The sequence below is a fragment of the Watersipora subatra genome, chromosome 9 (assembly GCF_963576615.1).
Source record: "Watersipora subatra chromosome 9, tzWatSuba1.1, whole genome shotgun sequence".
NCBI classification, from domain to species: domain Eukaryota; kingdom Metazoa; phylum Bryozoa; class Gymnolaemata; order Cheilostomatida; family Watersiporidae; genus Watersipora; species Watersipora subatra.
This window is the reverse complement of record NC_088716.1, coordinates 35,669,928-35,691,865: the sequence shown is the minus strand read 5'-3', so window position 1 is coordinate 35,691,865 and position 21,938 is coordinate 35,669,928. Positions and strand designations below refer to the sequence as shown.

The window sequence follows — 21,938 nt, the reverse complement described above, 5'->3', positions numbered from 1 at the left end:
CCTGCTGCCTAGGCCTGGTTATTACGTAACAAACCCCATCACCAGACCACTGTTGCCTAGTCCTGTTTATTACATAACAAACCCCATCACCAGACCACTGTTGCCTAGTCCTGTTTATTACATAACAAACCCCATCACCAGACCACTGTTGCCTAGTCCTGTTTATTACACTCCCACCTAATTTTATACAAAATTATACACCTTGATTAAACATGATACTATCGAAGCTATGACACTGTGGGTATAATATATGGGTATAATAACTGTAAGCATATGCTATCTAATTATCTATTGCTGGCACAAGAAGTATCAACTTCTGGACGGGCCTCTCCAGCACAGAAGGTTCCGTCATCTTCTTTCCTTGTCTGTCGAGGTGTCTGTTTGCTACTCGCAGCTGGACTCTTCGTACCAGGGCATTATTGTCCTTGAACACCTGCTGTACGACTGCTGTGAGCCATTGTTCTCGTGGTAGATTTTCGTCCATTATCAACACGATGTCACCAATTGCTATGGATCTCTCCATCTTTGTCCATTTTTGCCGTTTGTTTATGTGAACGAAGTACTGATTGCGCCACTCTGTCCAGAAGTGTTCAGCGAATTGTTGTACCTTTCGCCACATTTTACGGCCATACACCTCTTGATTGTCAAATTCTCCTGGAACTACAGTTGGTTGACTGGGCTTCATAGTGATCAAATGGTTAGGTGTGAGCACTATTTCATCAGGCTTGTTGAGATTATCCACACTAAGTGGCCTGCTATTCACGATAGCCATGACTTCGTAGAAAGCGGTTTTCAGAGCCATCGTGTCCATTCTTGTGGTATAGGTAGGAAGCATAGCGTTGAGCACAGACTTCACTGTGCGTATCTGCCTCTCCCACACACCACCGGCGTGGCTGGCACTCGGAGCATTGAACTTAAACTCTATCATAGAGTCCTTCAAGCCGTCTTGAATGCCGGAGCCCAGGCTCGCAAAACTGGCGAGGAGCTCATTTTTTGCGCCTATAAAATTTGTTCCGTTGTCGCAGCATATTGTTTTAACGGGACCTCGAATGCAAATAAAGGAGTGCAAAGCGTTTATTAGAGCGTCTGTTGACATTGAATCCAGGAGCTCTATGTGGATAGCCCTAGAATACATGCAAGTCAGAAGGAGACCCCATCTCTTTACTTCTATACGGCGATCCTTAACTGTGTATGGTCCAAAACAGTCCATACCTATATGCGTGAAAGGCGGAGTAGGCTCAATCCGGCTTTGGGGCAGTTCTCCCATCTGCTGCTGTACTGCTGGTGCCCTCATGGCTCTGCAAGGTGCACACTGATGAATATGGCGTTTAACTAGCTTGCTCGCAGCTGTTATCCAATAGCCTTGAGTTCTTAGAGCCCCTAAGGTCATGGCCTGCCCTTGGTGATACACCTTCTGATGGGCTCGTTCTATCAGCAATTTTGAGACATGAGCTTTCTCAGGCAATATCAGAGGGTGCTTCTCTTCGAAGCTTAACGCTAAGGATCTCCTAGCTCTCCCACCAATTCTCATCATGCCTTGTTTATCCAAGAATGGGGTCAAACACAGTAGTGAGCTTTGCTTGTGCACCGACTGAGAGCTTTCGAGAGCCTTCAGCTCTTCTCTATAGTATTCTCTTTGCGTTAGCATGATAACTATTTTCTCTGCTTCTTGCAGTAGAAAAACATCTAAGTTTGGTTTTCGCCAACTTCTATTTTTGAGCATTGTTTTGGCCGTGGCGATTGCTCTAATCAGTTTTGTCCACGATCCATGTCGTTCAAAGTTTAGCTTTCTTTCTTCTGGCTGAGCCTTCCTTGCACACAACGCCTGTTTGGGTCGTTTGATCTCTGGATCCTCAGGGAGTGTTTCACCTGAATACTCATTGTTTAAGTTTTTCCTTATATCTGGAGCATGCAGAAACTGTGGTCCAACTCACCATGCGGACTTTTGGAGGCTAAATAAGCTTGCACCCTGAGAAACTAGATCGGCGGGGTTAGCCTTTCCTGGAACATGGTGCCATTGCTCACATTTAGAGTTGCTTCGTATTGTCTGCACCCTATTCGCCACAAACATGTGATAGCGGTGTTCACTGTTCTTAATGTAGCCTAAGGCTACAGCAGAATCGGACCAAAAATATTCTTCGTCGATTTTCATATCGAGCTCGGCCTTGAGGGTTGCGCTGAGTTTTGCTGCTTCTACAGCTGCCTGCAGCTCTAAACGTGGTATAGTCATCAGCTTCGTGGAAGCAACTCTTCCTTTAGCCATAAGCAGTGTAACATGGACCTTGCTATGTTCATCCACCATTCTCAGATACGTGCAAGCATCATAGCCTTGTAGGCTTGCGTCACTAAAGTGATGCAGCTCTGTGTGCACTGCTCTGCCAAGGTCTTTTGCTTGAACACATCGGTCGATTTTGACGGTGTCTAGATTGTCTAGCTCATTAACCCATTCTTGCCACTGTTCTTGCAACTGCATGGATACTTCTGCGTCCCATTCGCCTTTCTCCTGACAAGCTTTTTGGGAAATAATTTTTCCTTTCCGTGTAAAAGGAGAGAGCAACCCCAAAGGGTCGTAAAGCTGCGAGACGGCAGACAGTATTCCTCTTCTGGTAGGGGCTGTGAACTTCATGTTATTCTTGAACTCTATGGTATCGGTCTGTATAGACCATTCTATACCAAGAGTTCTTTCAGTAGGTAGACGGTCATGAAACAGGTTAAGACCCTGTGCTTCCTGTACTACTTCAGACGGTGGTATAGCAGCCATTACTTCTCGGCTATTGCTTACAAACTTATGAAGTCGCAAGTTACCACTGTTGCATATGTCAGTTGCTTCGGCAATCAGGTTGACAGCCTCCTCTGTTGTATTGACACTAGTGATTCCGTCGTCTACGTAGAAGTCTTTGATGATAAATCTGCTAGCTGAAGGTTTCTCATGTTCGTGTTGTCTTGCAATGTGTCGCAAGGCAAAGGTTGCGACGCCTGGAGACGAGGTGGCTCCAAAGAGATGCCTTGTCATTCTATAGGTACTCACTGATTTCAGATCTGGGTCAATCCAAAGAAACCGTAAATAATCTCTATGTGCTTCTGGAACATAAAAGTTGTGGAACATTTTCTCCACGTCACAAGATATTGCTATTGGATTCTTACGGAACCGCAAAAGAATGCTCACCAAACTGTTCATGTGATCGGGCCCAGTAAGCAACTTCTCATTGAGTGACTCATTTGCATATCTGGCACTGGCGTCAAAAACTACGCGAAGTTTTCTCTTTTTTGGGTGATAAATGCCAAAATGTGGGATATACCACTCCTTGCCTTTATCAGCTTCATCAGCGGCTACTTCTGCAAAGCCGTTGTCTACCATATCTTTGACAAAACTGAAATACTCGTTCTTGTACTCTTCATCTCTTTTGAATCTTTCAACTAGCTGCTTTAGTCTTTTCTCGGCTTGTGCCTTGTTATTAGGCATAAAAGACTTGTCCTTGAATGGAAGTGGTAGGCAGTAGGACCCACTTTCTAGCTTTGTTATTCCTCCTTCCAAGGTGTCCAAGAATTGCAAATCATGTTGTGACAGCTTTGGTTGTCCAAGAGAGTGATCATCCAGCACACATTCTTGTTTGATTTGGGTGTTATGTACTGTAAACTCTTGTACCGGCTTGCTTATCTCGCCACACAGCGTCCATCCGAGCTTCGTTTTTACTGCAAAAGGCTGTCCTTCCTGCCCGAGTATGGTTTCTAATGGGGCTAATGCTTTAGAGCAGTCAACTCCTATGAGCAGTCCCACTGGAATATCCATCTTGAGTGGTAGCTTTCTGAGCAAGCTCTTTAGATGAGGGAGATCAACTACATGACTTCTATTCGGTATTTGAGTTGGTGTACAGGGGATACATTCCTGCTCATAAGCCTCAATCTCTAACTCTTCTGTTGCTGCTAAGCCAAAGCCCCTAACTGTGAGCTTGTAGCGATTTAAAAGCTTGGTCTTCTGTCCATTTAGTGTCGTAATAGTGATTCTTTCTGGCGTGAACATTGGCTTTAACTTAGAAGCTAGGCTCTGAGAAATGAAGCTGACATCTGACTGGGTGTCAAGAAGAGCATAGACCAGCTGCTCTGATAGACTCGTTCCCACGTAAACTGGTACAATCATCCTAAGAAGCCTGCTTTGACCCTGTTTCGCTGCATTAGCATTTACTTTCTTACTTTCGGCTACGCTCTCGCTAGACCTTTGTGGCTGAATTTGTTTCTCTTTAGTACTTTCTTGCTTGATTGCTTTCTCCTTAGTAAAGCTTCTTTCTTGATGTAAAGCTGTAGGATGGGCTTTGCCGCATTTACCGCAGGTAGCCCTTTCTGAACAGCTTTTGCTGCTATGTCCGGGCTTTATGCAGCCAAAGCATAGCCTTCGCTCCATGATAAACTTTTTCTTATCTTTCTCGTTTTTAGCCGCTAATGAGCGACACTCTGTGACAACGTGAGAGTTTTTATGACAAAATATGCAATCTTCAGCCTTGCTAGCGTTGGAGCGATAGCTTCTTGCATTTTGTGGTTTGTCTGAGATGTTGGCTTTTGACTTGGAATTTGGTTTTGAGTCACTTCCATCTCGCAAGTTGTTGTTTGACACTCTAGCTTCACAAGCAACAAATTCCACATACTTTGAAAAAGGTGGAAATCCTCCCTTCTCTTCTTGGTCCGTTACATAATACATCCAGTGGTTGATTGCCCATTCGGGGAGAGCCTTTATAAACTTCTTATTCTCTCTTTTCTCATCCAGAGCCTTGAGGTTTGGAATAGCTGCTTGAGCCGCGAGACATTGTCTCAAGAAATATGAGTACTTTTTGAGTGCTACTTGGTCTTTATTGCCTATCTTTGGCCATCCTTCCAACTTGTCTCTGAAGCCATTTTCTACCAAGTCGTCTCTACCAAATTCTTCTTGGAGGGTTGCAAGCGCTTCTTCATAAGCATTAGTAGTTTGCAGCCGGAAGTATCCACTGATAGCTTCTAGCGCTTCTCCACTTACATATTTCCTGGGTCGGTGCAACTTTTCTATCGGTGTTCCTTTTTTGGAATGAATGAGGCCATTAAACGAGGCTCTCCAATCGGCATACTGGAGAGGGTCTCCACTAAAGACAAATGGCTCTGGTGGAGCTAACAAAGATATGTGCATCCGTCCTGTAACGGCGTCTGCTATGTCCTCCGCTTTATTTAACATGTTTTGTTGTGACGTTGCTGTTGTAGGACTCCATTGTTGTGCTACTTGATATCCTCCAAGTGCTTCATGCTGAGCCTGGAAGCTGTTTCTAGATGTTTGCGGTAGAATTGGCTGTTCAGATGTAGACTCTCTGTTGAGCTCAATGGCAGATGCTCTTACTGGTTGATGCTCTTGCCTTCTGATTGGCTGGTTAGAAACGTGTGAATTTTGTGGCATAATGTCTGCCTCCAACACTGAGCGTCTACGTCCTGTGGGAAGTGGTGGTGCTGTCTGTATGGTAGCTTGATTCGGTTGCTGCGTACTTTCTGCATTGTCAGATCTTGTTTTTCTCAGCAGTCGTAGCTGCCTAGCAGCCATACGAGCTTGCAACTGCTTCATCTGCTCTTCCAATTGAGCTTTGGCCTCCTGCAATGCTGCCTCTTCCTCTTGTAGCATTCGCTCATTTTCCTCATGCCTTTCTTCTCGTTTTTGAAGATAATCTCTTAACTGCTGGCTTTCAGCAATAAACTGCTCAAAGAGGTTTTGTGTGACAGTTTCAACTTTATTTTCACTAAGTGTCTTAATCTCATCAAATGTACTACATATAGCATGCGATTTATGTTCCATCTGTGAAACAAAAACTTGTACATCATGCAGCTCTTTGCTTTCAGCAGCTACTGAAAATGTTTCACTTTGCTCTTGAAACTCATCAACAATTTTTACTAATCTCTGCGAAAGTACTAAAACCTTTTGCTCTCTAGCTTTTAAAGTAAGTTTAGTGTCACGCCTGGACCTTCTAAGTGCTTCGCTCTCAAACACATGTGCACTGTCAGGCAAAGCTACATGACTACTATTACCCTCTTTACTCTGCTCAGTCATAGATAGGGTTTCATTTACATTTGACTGCGATGTCATTAACTCTTCATCAGAGGATGCCATTGTGCACAAAATCTTATTATTGAGTCAACCTTATGCTATTACTAATCATCTACGCCACAATATTTGTGTGCAGTTAACCACAGCAAGTTTGGGAACGGTCAATACATTAATTGCGAGCTTATCAATAATTGCCTTTTTTACACTTTACTTCAATGTAAGGGAATTGGACAAGGTTCTACTGCAAGAAAGACAGCTTGAGCAACTGCGGCAAACCAAGGCCAAGCAACAGGTAGACAAACCACAAGTAACAGGATGAGGGTGGGGCCACCGTCAACTCCGCGAGCTCGTGGACACACAAACAATAACCCGCCCAACCAAGGTGTGCTCTGACAGTCCTACCCAGTTACAAGAGTAACTAATAAAGAAAATGCAGTATATAGAGACAAAAAACAAACAAAAACTATGACTAACTGTAACAGGTCCAAAACGAATTATGACTAACTCAAACCTACGTGACTGCTGGGTAAACAGATTTCAACTTTAATTAAAATGTAATAAATTGTATGTGTAGCAACTTAGCTGTAGCTGACGCGTGGGTAAGAGCTCTTGTGTGTTCTCTGGTATGTCGATACAACGATGTCTCTATGTTTAGTGCACGATATGTACGAGAGTGTTAATAGCAGTGTGGTTACGACGATGAACTGTAGTTTCCACTGTGAATGTTTGCTTCAATATGCACGGTTCTATCTCTGTAGATGCGCAGTACTGTGTAGCCTTTGATGTATCTCTGTACGACTATTGTCTGTGATTGTTGTTTAATCAGCTGACTTTTGACTACGCGTGTATCCTTGTACGTTTATTACGTCTACGATTTAGTGCTAAATCCGTAACGTGAGACTAGATATTCTTGACTCTATGCCTATATGCGTCTAGGTTCACAGAAGTCACTCCTAGAGAGGTCGAAGAATTTCACTCTTTGTGAGAGGAATTAAGAGGTCGAATAATTTCACTCCTTATGAGAGAAAATTAAAGATTTCACTATAGCATTTATGCGAATGCTAGGCAAGTTTGGTACACTTTATGCGGAGTATACCATATGTAGCGACAAGGCTAATCCAAACAAGGAGATTGCACTGCTGCTTGGTAAATGAATTGAACGAGTTTATTTATTCTTGGCGACGAACAAATCTATCCATGTTGTCCAACTCTTAATTCACCAATACACCGTGAAATCTAAAAGTTTAAATGAATATGTGACATGTGGTTTGCAATACTAGAAAAGATAAAAAGTGTACATAACAGCCATAAAAACATGCTAGAAAAAATGAATTTTACATAAAAAGTAGCATACCTTTAATTGTCCAGGAATTGCCTTGTGTGCATATAGTAGGCATGAACTTCTGGAGTAAACAGCTATACACGTCCTTTAGTCAAGGCATGAAAAAACCTACTGCCCAGGCTTGTCAGAGCACCCACTGGTCAGCAAGAGCAATTACTGGTGTCCCCAAACCCCATTGGTAGATGTAAGGTGACGACCTCCAACAAACCCAATCACAAGTCACCAGACTACCTGCTGCCTAGGCCTGGTTATTACGTAACAAACCCCATCACCAGACCACTGTTGCCTAGTCCTGTTTATTACATAACAAACCCCATCACCAGACCACTGTTGCCTAGTCCTGTTTATTACATAGTCCATTTATTTTATTCTTTGTAATGCAAATAATAAACGATCATATTTTTAAAACGTAAACTTCAGTAACTATAACTTTGGTCAAAACACCATAAACAAAAACACTGCCCTACAGAAAAAGGTCAACGCATTTATATTATCTATTTTATAGCCATTTCAGATGGCTCAAATGCCACAGACTTATTTATGATGGTTGAATAAATCAAATAAATAAACCCGAGTGACTGCCAGCTTGCCAAACAAAAAATATTTTACTTTAATGTTTGCCTTCAAGGAATTTGAGAGTGACAGTTGTTTATTGACGGTAACCCAACCTCTGCTCTGTCTCTATGTGAGAAATATAATCTAAAGCCCGGTGTCTATGAAAATATAGAATACCCAAGATGAGCGAACAGAGAAATATTCAATCCTAACTCACTCTCCACTCGCTATGAATCTGTAGTGTAGGTTACAGATACACTGAAACAACTGAGAGTAAATATGGAGAATATGTGATGACAAATTTGTGAACAATTGGTTTGAGTCATCTTCATAACAAAGATGATAAGGAGTAAGTGGGCTGCCAAAATTCTAATGAAAACAAAGACACCTGATGCGTGACACCCCCAAACAGGTTTGGGTTGACAAAAATTCCAGTGTAATATTATGTACAAAGACTCCATTTATTTACACAAAATACGTATTAGTCGCTTATTCATTTGCTTATTTATTGTTTTACTTACTTGCATATTCACTTATTGATGCACTTACTTAATATTTAAAATTAGCCTTGAATGTTGACCTAATTATTCAATAATTTACTTTTTAGCTTATTTATTGACCTAGATTTTATTTAAATACGTATTCGCTTAGGCTACTTACATACTTGTTCCAGATTTGCTATAAGAGGTGGTACTGTCTGTCATTAAACTAACAAGCTTAGCTTTTTGTTACAAACATTGATATTATCTATGACTGTAGCTTTTATAAACACTTTAGCATCCAACACTAGTAACTAGTTGGTTTGTGAGGCCACCTCAAAGAACGGTTTAAAAGTGCAATTTTTTCAGGCTCTCATTTATACAAATCATAAAGAACATCTGTTTTACGGTAAGTTTATCTTTTTTTACTCTTACTACAAGTGTTTTGGGGCATGTCCATCATGTAATTGTGCACTTTTATTAATTTTTTTTCACATATTTGTAAAAATGGGCTTTACTGTTTTATTCCAGGATGCAATCTTTACTGGCCATTTGATCCAGACACAACAGCTAGTTTTATTATATCTTACCTACTTTAACTGGGACACAATACAGTCTTACTAATGTTTGGAGGACATCTCTTAACTATTGTAAGTGTTTAAATCATATGTTCAATTCGATGAACACATTTACCTGTTTTCAACTATTCACCCTGTATATTTTGATAATACTTGTGCAAATTCTTTTTGTGTTGATACGCATGGTTTGCTGCATACAGGGCACATATGATATGCATGGTTTGCTGCATACAGGGCACAACCAAATGAATTCGATGGATAAACCAAATCAACTAACAAAAACATCCATCCATTTGTCCCAGATACTAGCGCAATACTCAATTACATTTCACTTATTATTTTTATCATCCTGGTAAATGTTAAATAAAATAACTAAAATAAATTGGTTATATAGCCAAACTCATTGTATTAAATAGTTTGTTTTGCTGCCTATATCAGGCTGCTAAAAATAGACTCATAAATAATTCTAGACCGACAAGCATAAGAACATCAATTAATTGTAAGAGTAACATTTGTATACTATACTGTTATAAGCATCAAAAGCTTTTTGTCGGGTAGTGAGAACGGCGAGTAGTGAGCTCTATTCTGCCAAAATAATTTAATCAACCGATTTACTATTCTGTTGTTTACTGATAGTTCAAAGTGTTTTTACTGCTTTTGATAGACTTGGATCCATGAACTGAGAAACAAGCTTTTAAGGCTTGCAGCCTCGCCGGGTACCTTAGCCTCAAGCACTATTATACCTTTTGGTTATACAAGTGTACAAGTATTGCTGTTCAACAATGAAGTAGTATAAAAATGATACAAAAGTTTAATAACTCAGAGATATGGAAGCTTTAAAAAAGAGCTTTTTGATTTTCTTATGTTACTAGCATTTATGGAAGGAATGAGACAAACACCATATCATATTAATAACAAGCATTCTTTTCACTCATTCACATCATCTGCTCACCCCCCCCCCCCCCTCGTGGCTATTTACCTCTAAACTTACAAAGAAAGCAATACACTGAGCTAAAGTTGTATTCATATCTGATATGAGACTGGCAGCGCTAACAGCCAGGGGAATGTCACACACTCAGCAATCATTAATTAACTAAATGTATTAATTTGTTCAAAGTTTGTTGACAAGCGCAGATATGTATTGGAAGTTTGCCAAACTGTTCTAATTCCAAAATTCTGAAAACTGGTTAAAACTGGCTTGCAGAATTTTAAATTTGATGATGAATTTCTATTGCAACTAAGTATATGTGCAACAACAACTGATACCTAAAGCTTGGAATGCTGAGTCATGGCATTTGAAAACAAACTCCAAGTGGAGGGCCTGAAATGGTGGTCACCAATGGCGGTTACGCTGCTGGATGGATCTCTAAAACAACCAAAGTAGGCAACGTGTTCTAAAGTAAGATTATTAATTTATAGAAAGATAATTAGAAGCAGCTCGGTGTTTTCCATGGGTCAGTACTATTGAGTTTGTTCCAAATAAATGAGAGAATTAACTAACAACATGTATACTTAAATATACCTTCTTGTCATCGTTGGCCAAGATCGATTTGCCATCACTTTGTCTGTGAGTAATAATTACGTTGTCAATAAGTAATAATTATTTTTCAATAAGTAATAATTAAACAGCAAGTTTATAAATAAACAAATAACCATGCAACTAGTAACAAAATATCTCTTGGTGTTTTCATATCATATTAAATTTAACAGGTTCGCATGCCTCTCATTAGTAATAGTACTTTTATTATCACAGCTATGAAGACAGCTTGGCTAAAAATCTTGTAAACTATCTGTCAGTTGTCATGGCAATGACAAGGTGTGACAAACCAGTTTGTTTTCCTCATGTGTTGACCAAGTCAATTTCCCAGGATAAAGTATTATTTGATATGAGAGGTTTATCACTGACACAGAAATATGGTAACAATCTTGTAGGTTTGTTTATTCCTTGAAATTATCACCAACTGATTTGTTCACACATGACAGTTATTCTCTCTTTATAGCTGTACTCAGATTCACTCACATGATAGTTGAAGCCTAATGCAGCTGTTTGGTGTACAAACCATTACGAGAGTTGTCTTTCCTTTCACTTGCCCAATATTCTGTCATTCGTTCAAATAAATAGTTTTGCAAAAGAAGGGAGAGATAACTCTCAGTTTAGCTTTTGTACATGGATGGCACATATACATAGGGTTTTATACACACATTTGCCTACTTCGAACTTGCCTTCTACTTGCCAGGCGTCAAAGCCCGTGAAACATTTTAAATGATCAAATAATTGTCTTTCTCCTTTCGCTGTTATTTTTCCATTAAATTATTCACTATGTACAATTCATTGGTGCTACAAGACTAAAAGTAATAATATTTTAAAATTTTTGGTAACAGCTAGAAAGCTAACTTTAAACAGTTAGAGTGAGTACATGTATATTTAGATTAGCTCAATATACCTATCTAAGCATATCAAAAGAGTTGGTCATAGCTGTAGGCTTTTTGTAACAAACTAACCATTGCATGTTTAAACCAAAATCTTTAATGTACTGATATATGCATGTACGTACATACATTCATACGTACGTATAACTTTTATTGGCAATATAGCCTGTCTTGACAATCTGTTGTTTTTGTGGAGTTGTTCCCCCGTCGAGCCGGCGAGCAACACAACAGCTTGTCACAAGACGTACTGCACCTGATGCATCAGCTGCACTGAAAGGGAGTTGTTCTCTTCTATCTATGCGGCTTGGCCGCAATGTTATGGCGGTCGCTCCATTGGTAATCGTAACAGACTTTGCGCAAAAATTTATGTAGAAAAAAATAAGATTACAACGTTTAACCAAAGACCAGTCTCTGTTGTAAACGTTAGTAAAATTTAAAAATAAAATAATTGAAAATAAAATCCATAAGAACAAATAAAACTGACTGATACAAAAATAGAAAGAAAACTAACTGAGCGCACAAATAATGACATGTTTAGTCGCTGTTATTGCCTAAGTTCTCAAATTCTACTAAAGTTAATCGCAGAGACTAGTCGCTGGTTAAATGTTGTAATTTTAGTCTTTATCACAAAACCAACAGTTTGTCAAGACAGGCTATTGGCAATAGTAATCATCAACAAATGATGTTTTTGTCACATGCCAAAATAAAGAAAACAAATAAAAAGACAGAAGTTAGGAATTATTGAGTGAATTTGAACGTATGGTGTTTTAAAAGTTGGTAATCTAATAGTATTGTGGAGAAGTCAAGATAGTGAATTGAAGGCTGTAGTAACAGAAAGTTACTAAATTGAAATATACGATGGTGGATGTAGTATGATGATGTCACTAAATAGAAAACAATGTTTGTCATATGTGTGGGGAGATAAATCTACATATTCTTGGCTTACTTGATGAAAGATTTTGAAGCCTGTTATAAAAATGCTGACATGACCAAGTTTGGGATAAAGCAAAATGTTGAAAGGTTTTGTGATGTGATTGGTGGAAGTGTGGTGAGCAAGTGTATACAAGTCTTGGTGTAGATTTCAGTAAGAGGAATGTCATTTTCTGCTGTCGATATGGTGAGATGGAAAAAAATATATATCGACGCCATTGATAAGATAACAATGCACAAATTGAAAGTAAAACAACAGCACTGTCTTTCTGTTTACGAAATATTTACATTGTCTCAAAAGTAACATATTTACATTGCCTCAAAATTAACATGCTTGATGAAAGCTCGCTGCAAACATGATTAATATGTTTCAATATAGATCATGTAAGATCATCACTTATGAAGCCGAGTAGTTTAGTTGATCTTCTCTGTGCAGGAATGCTATCCCCTCTCTCTATCCATATCACACTCTCGTTTCAGCAAGGTGATGGCAATGTTGCTTCAGACAAAAGCAGCTCCATTTATGTATTTTAGAAAGAGTGTCGGAGCAAGAATAGACCCTCGTTGAATCATTTAATAAATATGTTTAACTTTTCCTGACTTTCATACTAACATCAACCAACCTTATTATTTTATATAGTTGATGACAGGAATAATGTAAGTAGATTATAGGAAAGTGTGCAACCAGCTTTTCTCCTATTGATTAGCATAGAAAATTATGTCTATACGAAATTGAAGCAAAGATCATGTCATTCAATATACTGTCTCATGGCCACCAGCATTATTCACATGGCACGGTGGCACCAGTTGCTTTATCAATAACATTATGTAACAATCGCCTAAACCTTTATTGAGTCTTGCAAAGTACTTTTACTGTCTTTGACAATAAGATTTTCACCCTGATCATTGGAACTGATGGAAGCAGGCAAGCTGATACATTAGTCACATCACCGTTATCATACCCTCTGCGTGACAGCATCCAATTTGTGTTGCACGCTGAATCTCTTAAAATATGTCTACAATTTTAAAAGAACTCCCAGTACTGTCAGAGTATTTCACAACAACTTTCTAGTAAGGTAGCTTCTATGGCTATATAAATGAGGACATTGATGTAGCATGCCAAACATAGCTACGCATATGCATGCAGTAGTATTCCACAACAACTTTCTAGTAACGTAGCTTCTACGGATATATAGAAAAGGACATTGTTATAGCTGAACGTGACAGGCACTGCTACGCATATACAAATAATAATATTCCACAAGAACTTTCTAGTAGCGTAGCTTCTACGGATATATTAACAAGGACATTGTAGTAGCTGAACATGACAGGCACTGCTACTATATGCACACAGTAATATTTCACAACCACTTTCTAGTAATGTAGCTTCTATGGATATATAAACAGGGACATTGTTGCAGCTGAACGTGACAGGCATTGCTACGCATATGCACACAGTAATATTCCACAACAACTTTCTAATAACGTAGCTTCTATGGATATATTAACAAGGACATTGTAGTAGCTGAACGTGACAGGCATTGCTACGCATATGCACACAGTAATATTCCACAACAACTTTCTAATAACGTAGCTTCTATGGATATATTAACAAGGACATTGTTGTAGCTGAACATGACAGGCACTGCTACTATATGCACACAGTAATATTTCACAACCACTTTCTAATAACGTAGCTTCTATGGATATATTAACAAGGACATTGTTGTAGCTGAACATGACAGGCACTGCTACTATATGCACACAGTAATATTTCACAACCACTTTCTAGTAATGTAGCTTCTATGGATATATAAACAGGGACATTGTTGCAGCTGAACGTGACAGGCATTGCTACGCATATGCACACAGTAATATGTAATAATTTCAATTTGAGAGTTTTCAGTTGGGCTACCAGGTCATGCATGATAGTTTGAGACAAGGAGAGAAAGATAGAGATGAGGGAAGTACAGAAGGAAGTGGACAATAAGAGGGCGAACAAGAGACAGGGCGAACAAGAGACAGGGCGACCGAGAGAGAAAGACAGGGCGACCGAGAGAGACAGAGCGGCCGAGAGAGACAGGGCGACCGAGAGAGACAGGGCGACCGAGAGAGACAGGGCGACCGAGAGAGACAGGGCGACCGAGAGACAGGGCGACCGAGAGAGACAGGGCGACCGAGAGAGACAGGGCGACCGAGAGACAGGGCGACCGAGAGAGACAGGGCGACCGAGAGAGACAGGGCGACCGAGAGAGACAGGGCGACCGAGACTGACAGGGCGACCGAGAGAGACAGAGACTGACAGGGCGACCGAAAGAGACAGAGAGAGACAGGGTGACCGAGAGACAGAGAGAGACAGGGCGACTGAGAGAGACAGAGAGAGACAGGGCGACCGAGAGAGACAGAGAGAGACAGGGCAACCGAGAGAGACAGAGCGACCGAGAGAGACAGAGAGAGACAGAGCGACCGAGAGAGACAGAGAGAGACAGAGCGACCGAAAGAGACAGAGAGAGACAGAGTGACCGAGAGAGACAGAGAGAGACAGGGCGACTGAGAGAGACAGAGAGAGACAGAGCGACCGAGAGAGACAAAGAGAGACAGAGAAAGACCGAGAGAGACCGATAGAGGGGGGGGGGGGTGAAGAAGAGGGGGGGGGGGGGGTGAAGAAGAGGGGAAAAGAAAAGGGAGAGAGGAGAACAGGAAAAGAGGGAAAAATGTAAGAGAAAGGGAAAACAGAGATATTGGGAAAAAAATGAAAGAGGGAAGACAAAAAGGCAAGAAAAAGGGTAGGCGAGGTTTAGAGACGGGTGACAGGAATAGAGAGTGAAAGAAATGGTTGATAAACAGTGAGAAAGTATGACAAAACCATCCAAACTGTAAAGGTCATTTCTAAAACACCTGCTTTAACATTTCTCATATTTATGCACACACTTGGCCTTTTGTCTGTTTCTTTTCCTTGTTGGGTCAATTTAACTTGCCATAGTCTACAATACAATTCAATAATATTTATGTTAATATTTTAGGTGAGCAGTTCTGTATTTGTCTGTTACATTGTGTGTTTGTACCCTGAATAAACTACCGATGCATAAGGTTCAGCCAATGAAGATATATATTTTATCTTGTAGGGTTTGCTTATACACTATCGCTACAAGTCTACGTTGTAGCGTTAATTGCACATTTCACTGCCTTCAGATAGCAAATATCAAGCCATTAGAGTGATCAGAGATGCCCTTGCATTGACTAGTAATTAGTAACTAAATATGCCAATAGCATTTAGGATATTGCATTCATGGCTTCCACATAAGCTACTATATATCTCTGCATTGACTCCCTTTTATACTGGTAACCAATTACGGCATATAAACTATCAGAGCATTGACTCAGAGATCTATTCCTAGCTAATTGCTATGTGTAATTTGGAGATGAACATTGATTTAGAAGAACCTTGCAACCGGCGACTGGTTGTGGCAGCCAATTACGCTATACTTGCTCCCATTGTTACTTACTGAGGGGAGTTTCTGCGCATTTCATACTCGTTGTACTGTATATACGCTTTGCCTGACATTTGTACTATAGCTGCTTTTGTGCGAGTCGTTGGTCACAAGCTCAGGTATCGCCAGAAGGATTTGCTCCATTATATCTATATGGATGTTGGTAGCTGCCATAACCTAGCGATCTAATGTTTCGACGACATATCAGTCCGTACACAACAGATTGGGGGTTCAAATCCTAAGAAATCTGTGACCATTCAAGAAAATGATCTTATTAAAAAATGAGGAATTTTTTGATGAGATTTAAATAAATTGGATAGTTTAGTGAAAGCTCGTTTTGAAATGTTGGACATTGATTATTATTATTATAGTAACTAGATAGAAAGACATGTGTTAGCGAATAGTGATGAGCTGAGTTTCTTATGCTATAGATGAGCTCAAGGAAATGCTCGCTTTCTGAGAATCTTTAAAAAAAACACCCACATTTCATTGACACGGCTGATGAGAGAAGCTGCCTACTTTTTTACTAACAGATGTGGAATATTAGTTGTTTGTTTTCAATTCATCGTACCAGGGAAATGAATATTCTCTTCACTGTGTTTATACTTCACATTTACAAACGTCTGAGATAACCTCTGCTGAAAGAAAAACTGGCTTGGTTTGAGAGAAACAGAAACCTAGCTCCCTGGGACTTTTTGTAGGGTAGTGAAGTTGGCACAGACTACGCTGGCAACATTACCAGTGTATTTCAGGTCACAGGAGCAATTTCAGACTAGGTTGAACGTCTGACCCGCTGCTGGACAGTTCAGTGTTAAAGCCTGGTTTCCATATGACAGCGCAGGGTGCGCAACAAGGTGCACGACTGCATGCGTAGGCCGGCTGTGATGTGGAAACGTCAACGCACGACGATCGCGCGGCGTGCATAAACTGATCGCAAAGATCCAACAGAATGGATCCTTGCGACGGGTGCGCGCGATGATATATCTCACAATACACCGCTCGACCTTTTCAACCTATCCCATAATTCAAATGGAGGGCTGTTTTCCGAAGAAATCGGTCTCCCGTACGAAAGAGTAAGCCTGGTTTTCATATGACAGCACAAGGTCGCAATGGAAGGCTGTTTTCCGAAGAAATCGGTCTTCCGTACGAAAAAGTAAGGAAATTACCCACCCTGTCCAATGCAAGCATGGCACCTACTCGCGCTATGGAAACACTGCATCGCAGCCCAAGAAATGCATTGCACGCTATCACTGGGCCGCGGCACGATCAGTGCGCTCTCATATGGAAACCAGGCTTAAGCACTAGCCGAAAGCTGTCACTGGGACAAATGAAAGGGTTATGTAATGTGAGAGATTAAAATTAGTAACTACACTCTTATAAGCCTGGTTTCCATATAGCAGCTCAATGATCGTGCGATGATACGGTTACGATACAGTGTTTCCGTAGCGCGCCGCGTAGGCGCCATGCTTGCATTGGCAGGGTGGGTAATTTCCTTACTCGTTCGTACGGGAGACCGATTTCTTCGGAAAACAGCCCTCCGTTTGCATTGTGGGATAGGTTGAAAAGGTCGAGCGGTGTATTGTGGGATACATCAACGCAAGCACCTGTCGCAAGAATCCATTCGGTTGGATCCTTGCGATCATCGCATGTTCGACATGCGTTCGTCGTGCGATGAGGTTTCCACATCACAACCAGCCTATGTACGACCTCGTGTGCCTTGTTGCGCACCTTGCGCTGTCATATGAAAACCAGGCTATAGTATTTAGCTTCATGTTTACACTTTTAGCTGCAAACAAGTCAGGGCTGCTCATAAAATATTAGACACTGAACTTGTTATATCCTTGAGATGTACATTAAAGGTTGACTTGCAACAGAATTCACATTACAGTTATTTGGTATCAAAAGATTCACCATGTCTTACTCTGTTGTGTTGTAGGTTCCAAATATGTGGAAATGTGATTACAAGCTCTTAAAAGCTCAAAAACGAAAAGCCGCCGCAGAATGGAATCTCTTTATTTCTCTGACGTAGTCATTACAGTTTGGTTATCGTCTTGCCACGTGATGTTCTCACGTGAATTGAAAGGCCAATAAAAAGCTCAATATAAAACTTATCGTAGTACTAGTTTATGACAAACACTTCGGGTTTTACCGAAGACCTCGTATTAAATATAGATGCTTGCTACTTTACAGTTTTGTTTCGGCATTATCTAATCGTCAAGTCGTAATCTGATCATATGACCCAATACTTCGCAAAAAATTTTTGCAGCACTTTTCGATTATCACAGGTGACCAACAGGCTCGTCATGATTATCAGACAATGATATGTACTCCTTCGAGCTAAGGTTAAAAAGTTTAACAAATTTTTACAGCAAGTTATAAGATATGAGCGCTAAAGGTGACAGCATTACAATGACGATAAAACAGACGCGGAAGAACAATAGACATGGTTTTATTGAATGCGTGAAGTATATTTGGGAAACTATTTCGACGAATGAGGTTGCATGAAAGTGTAAACAGAAACCATCCTGTAACAACTACGTTCCATTTGAGCCGTTTTGGAAAGCGAATCTAAACTACGGCGGTCTCGTGTGGCTGCGATTAACTGTTCATTTTTTAGCTTTTAAGGGCTTATAATCACATTTCCACATATTTTGCACCTACAACACAACAGGCTAAGACATGGTGAATCTTATGATACCAAATAACTGTAATGTGAATTTTGTTGCAAGTCAACTTTTAAGTAGATTCGCCAGTAAGTGCAACAATAATCTATCGATAGAACACGGTAGCAAAATTTCTGTTGAAGATATTAATTGGTAAATATTTATATTACTGGTTATTTATACTGTATATGCAATATTTTAAAAGTCCGCTCATAAACCTTCTACGAGATTTTACATTTTGTATCTGCAAACGATGATAGCCAGTCAATCGATTGGCATTTGACTAAAACTTCAGACAACCTCACACCACCTTTACATCGATTTAACTTGGCTTTCTTGAAGCAGCTGTCTTATTATATATATCTGGAAGGCTCTCGCATCCTTCACCAAGTACTGGCTGTTCTCGTAGCCATCTGCTGGCTGTATTCGTTTTAGGCTCCATTTGTAATCTTTAGTTGTTTACCTATAAAAAAGCAGCCTACTGACAGCTGGTGTAAAATGTCATTGCCTCAGTTTTCACACAACTAATGCTAGTCTTGCAGTAAAACGCAGACTAGCAAAACATGGGAAATACGCATATTGAACAAAAATGTTGTAGACTTGACTAATAAAAACAGCCTTCAGTTTAATTTAAAATTAGATCGGGCAAATATACATTCTGTTACGCTGCTTTAGTTTTTACAGTGAAAATGAGAATTTAACAACAAGAAACTAGAAGTGGCTAATTAGAACGGGTATTAAGTATTATATATAGATTGATTGAATTTAATGTTTTATTATTACAATGCTTTCAGTTTTGGCCATAAAAAAATACATATACTTATTTCGTATTTATTTACGTACCGATTTACTACTTTACTGGCTTTCTGATTCTGTAGTTCGAGTTCATAAATTTGCTTCAAATAAAAAACTGAGCTTTATTAAAAAGTGGTTAGCAGTTTTAGTAGTTGTCTGCTCATTTCACTACACCTAACCGGGGTTAACATTAAAAGCTATTATTTGAAAAAATAAATTATTATACGCAAAATCACATTACCATAATTTATTTATAAAACAAACGACAACAAAAACATTGAACAAAATAGTGCAGTGTAAGTGTAGTGTAATAGATTGATGCTGAGTTCCAATACATTACACATTCTTTCAACATTTTTCATGAGTTCCGTATGGGCTTACAACATTCTAATTTGCACCATTATGTTCCTACTTGAAGAAAGTGTGAGGCGATCTAACATATACAAAGCTCTTACCCAATGGCTCTGACGAAGTTATTATCAAATCAACCTTTACATCATACACTTGATAAGCTGATATATGACCATAAGCGAAGATAAGTTAGCAATGCCAATTACGTTAACAAAATACTTAATTATAGCTTACGTTAATTGACATTATAGAAAGTGGGTGTTTCCTTCTGTTGCGAAACAAGCGAGGTTTGCATATTTGGACAATATGCAAGGTTGAGGTGATATTCAAATGAAGTGATTTAACCAAATACAAATTGTTTGAATATGTAGATTGCCGTATACATCATGTGTAAAAATAATGTTATGCTAAAAACGTCACTAATCAATTTCACTATTCGGACCTCTAGAGTTGCAGCTAGATTTGTAGTACATGTACTTGTTAGGCTAAAATGACACACTCCTTCATCATGGATGGGAATACCAGCATCCAGGGCAGCGCATCCTTCCACTAAGCGATCATCAAATCGAGTGTTGTACAGCGCGTGCAATATTGCGAAATGAGTCACGTGTAAATATTGGCAACCAATGGCATTTCGATTCAGGTAATGAGAAGTATCAAGCAAGAGGCCAAACGAGGAGTAGCAAGAGGGACAGGTGAAGGCGAAGAAGTTTTACCACGATTAGCGGCAGAGCAACACCATCGACTAGGATATGCGTAGAGGGCGACCTAGAGGCCAAATAAGATCTCCGCAATTAGTCATGAAGCTATCCAAACAGCTTGGATACGTGAAAAGGGGCAGAGAGACGGAGGCGAACAATGGCTCCTCAAGCAGCTGTGAGGCAACATGAGGAGCAGGCTAGCTGAACATTAAGCAGCGTTACGAAGAACTAAGTGAGAACATGACTACGATTCACGTAAAGCTGCACCGAGTCATATTAATGAAGCCCTAAAAAGCCTCATTGAGACTATAAATCGTTCGAACTTCTCCCGATTGGTGTCAAAAGAAGCTGAATATGATGTAACTCATCAGCATACTGATACATGCACTGAAACTTTGTATGGAGTAATGTATTGAGTTATTGTAGTGAGCTTTTTAAACCATTGCTATTATCACCGTATAAAAAGTTATACTGCAATTTGTCAAAAGAATTGGGTATGGCTTCACAAATTTTGAGATCATTATCTCCATGTAATAACTTTGCTAAAATAATAAAAATACGATGATAAATTTATTTAGAATAAAGATTTGAAAATACACTTGGAAGAATTAGCACAGGACTCATAACTCATTGACATAATTCTTCTAAATCAGTCCAAAATAACTGATTGATTTAGTTGCATTTGCACGATTAATATACTCTTTCGGAGGCCAACAGTACCACATCTCTGACGAAATTTGGTTTGGGAATATCGACCTAAAAATTCAGATGCTACTACTACGCGTATAACTATGAACACAAAGATCTAAAGATCTTACATCTTTAAGATAGACACAGAAACGCTTACAGAACTACAGCCACAAACATTTCACAGTACAGAAAACAGGTTATTGTTATTACGTTGATTATTAAACAAATAACTTCAAAAGTATTTTTTATCACTACTATACCGGTAAATATTAAATTCAATTTGTTCCTGCAGACAAACAACTTTTTGGTGATCAAATTTTATTACTGATGTAGTTTAAGTAACTCGGCTGCTGAAAACAAGGCATCATAAGGTCTATATGCATCCGAGAAAGCCTTGGCAAGGGTTAATATGGTAGCTGCCTTTTAAATTCTTTTCTATGGTCTTGCATTATTCGTGGTCAGACAAAAGAACTCATAGCTAAGAGCTAAGGACATTTTGGTTGACGAGAATGGGCTCGTGGGGCTGGACAGGCATGCTTCACCTTCACCAACCTTCTTCCTTTTACAGGAATCACCTTCCCGTGTCAAACCCAAATCTTGAGTGTTGATGCAACAAATGGCTGACAGTATTTCACTAGACAGTGAATACTAAATGAATGTTGTAATGAAAGTACGTACAAATTTATGTTGCCACAACTCAAGTAAAGTATCTAGCTTTTGCACTGGCAGGGGCGTGCAAAGAGGGACGACATTAATAATAAGTGTCAGACACTCAGCCCCTCAGGCACATATTGATGGGGAATACGCTGTTCGATTCTGCGGGCACGTCTTGGGTTTGCCTGCTGTCCCTATGCTGGGTTGGTTCTGCAGCGGCTTCGCAG

The 21,938-nt window shown here is 39.8% G+C and overlaps 2 protein-coding genes across 2 annotated transcripts; one reads left to right on the top strand and one right to left on the bottom strand.

Annotated features, from left to right (window-relative positions):
• Positions 1-280: 280 nt before the first annotated feature.
• On the bottom strand, positions 281-6,115 carry LOC137405006 (uncharacterized). Its single transcript, XM_068091232.1, has 2 exons — positions 2,026-6,115; positions 281-1,902 (listed from the first exon to the last, which is right to left on the bottom strand). Exons 1-2 carry the CDS (start codon positions 6,113-6,115, stop codon positions 281-283), a joined length of 5,712 nt encoding a protein of 1,903 aa, XP_067947333.1.
• Positions 6,116-14,324: 8,209 nt separating this feature from the next.
• LOC137405005 (octapeptide-repeat protein T2-like) lies at positions 14,325-14,888 on the top strand. Its single transcript, XM_068091231.1, has one exon. It carries the CDS (start codon positions 14,325-14,327, stop codon positions 14,886-14,888), a length of 564 nt encoding a protein of 187 aa, XP_067947332.1.
• The last annotated feature ends 7,050 nt before the right edge of the window (positions 14,889-21,938 follow it).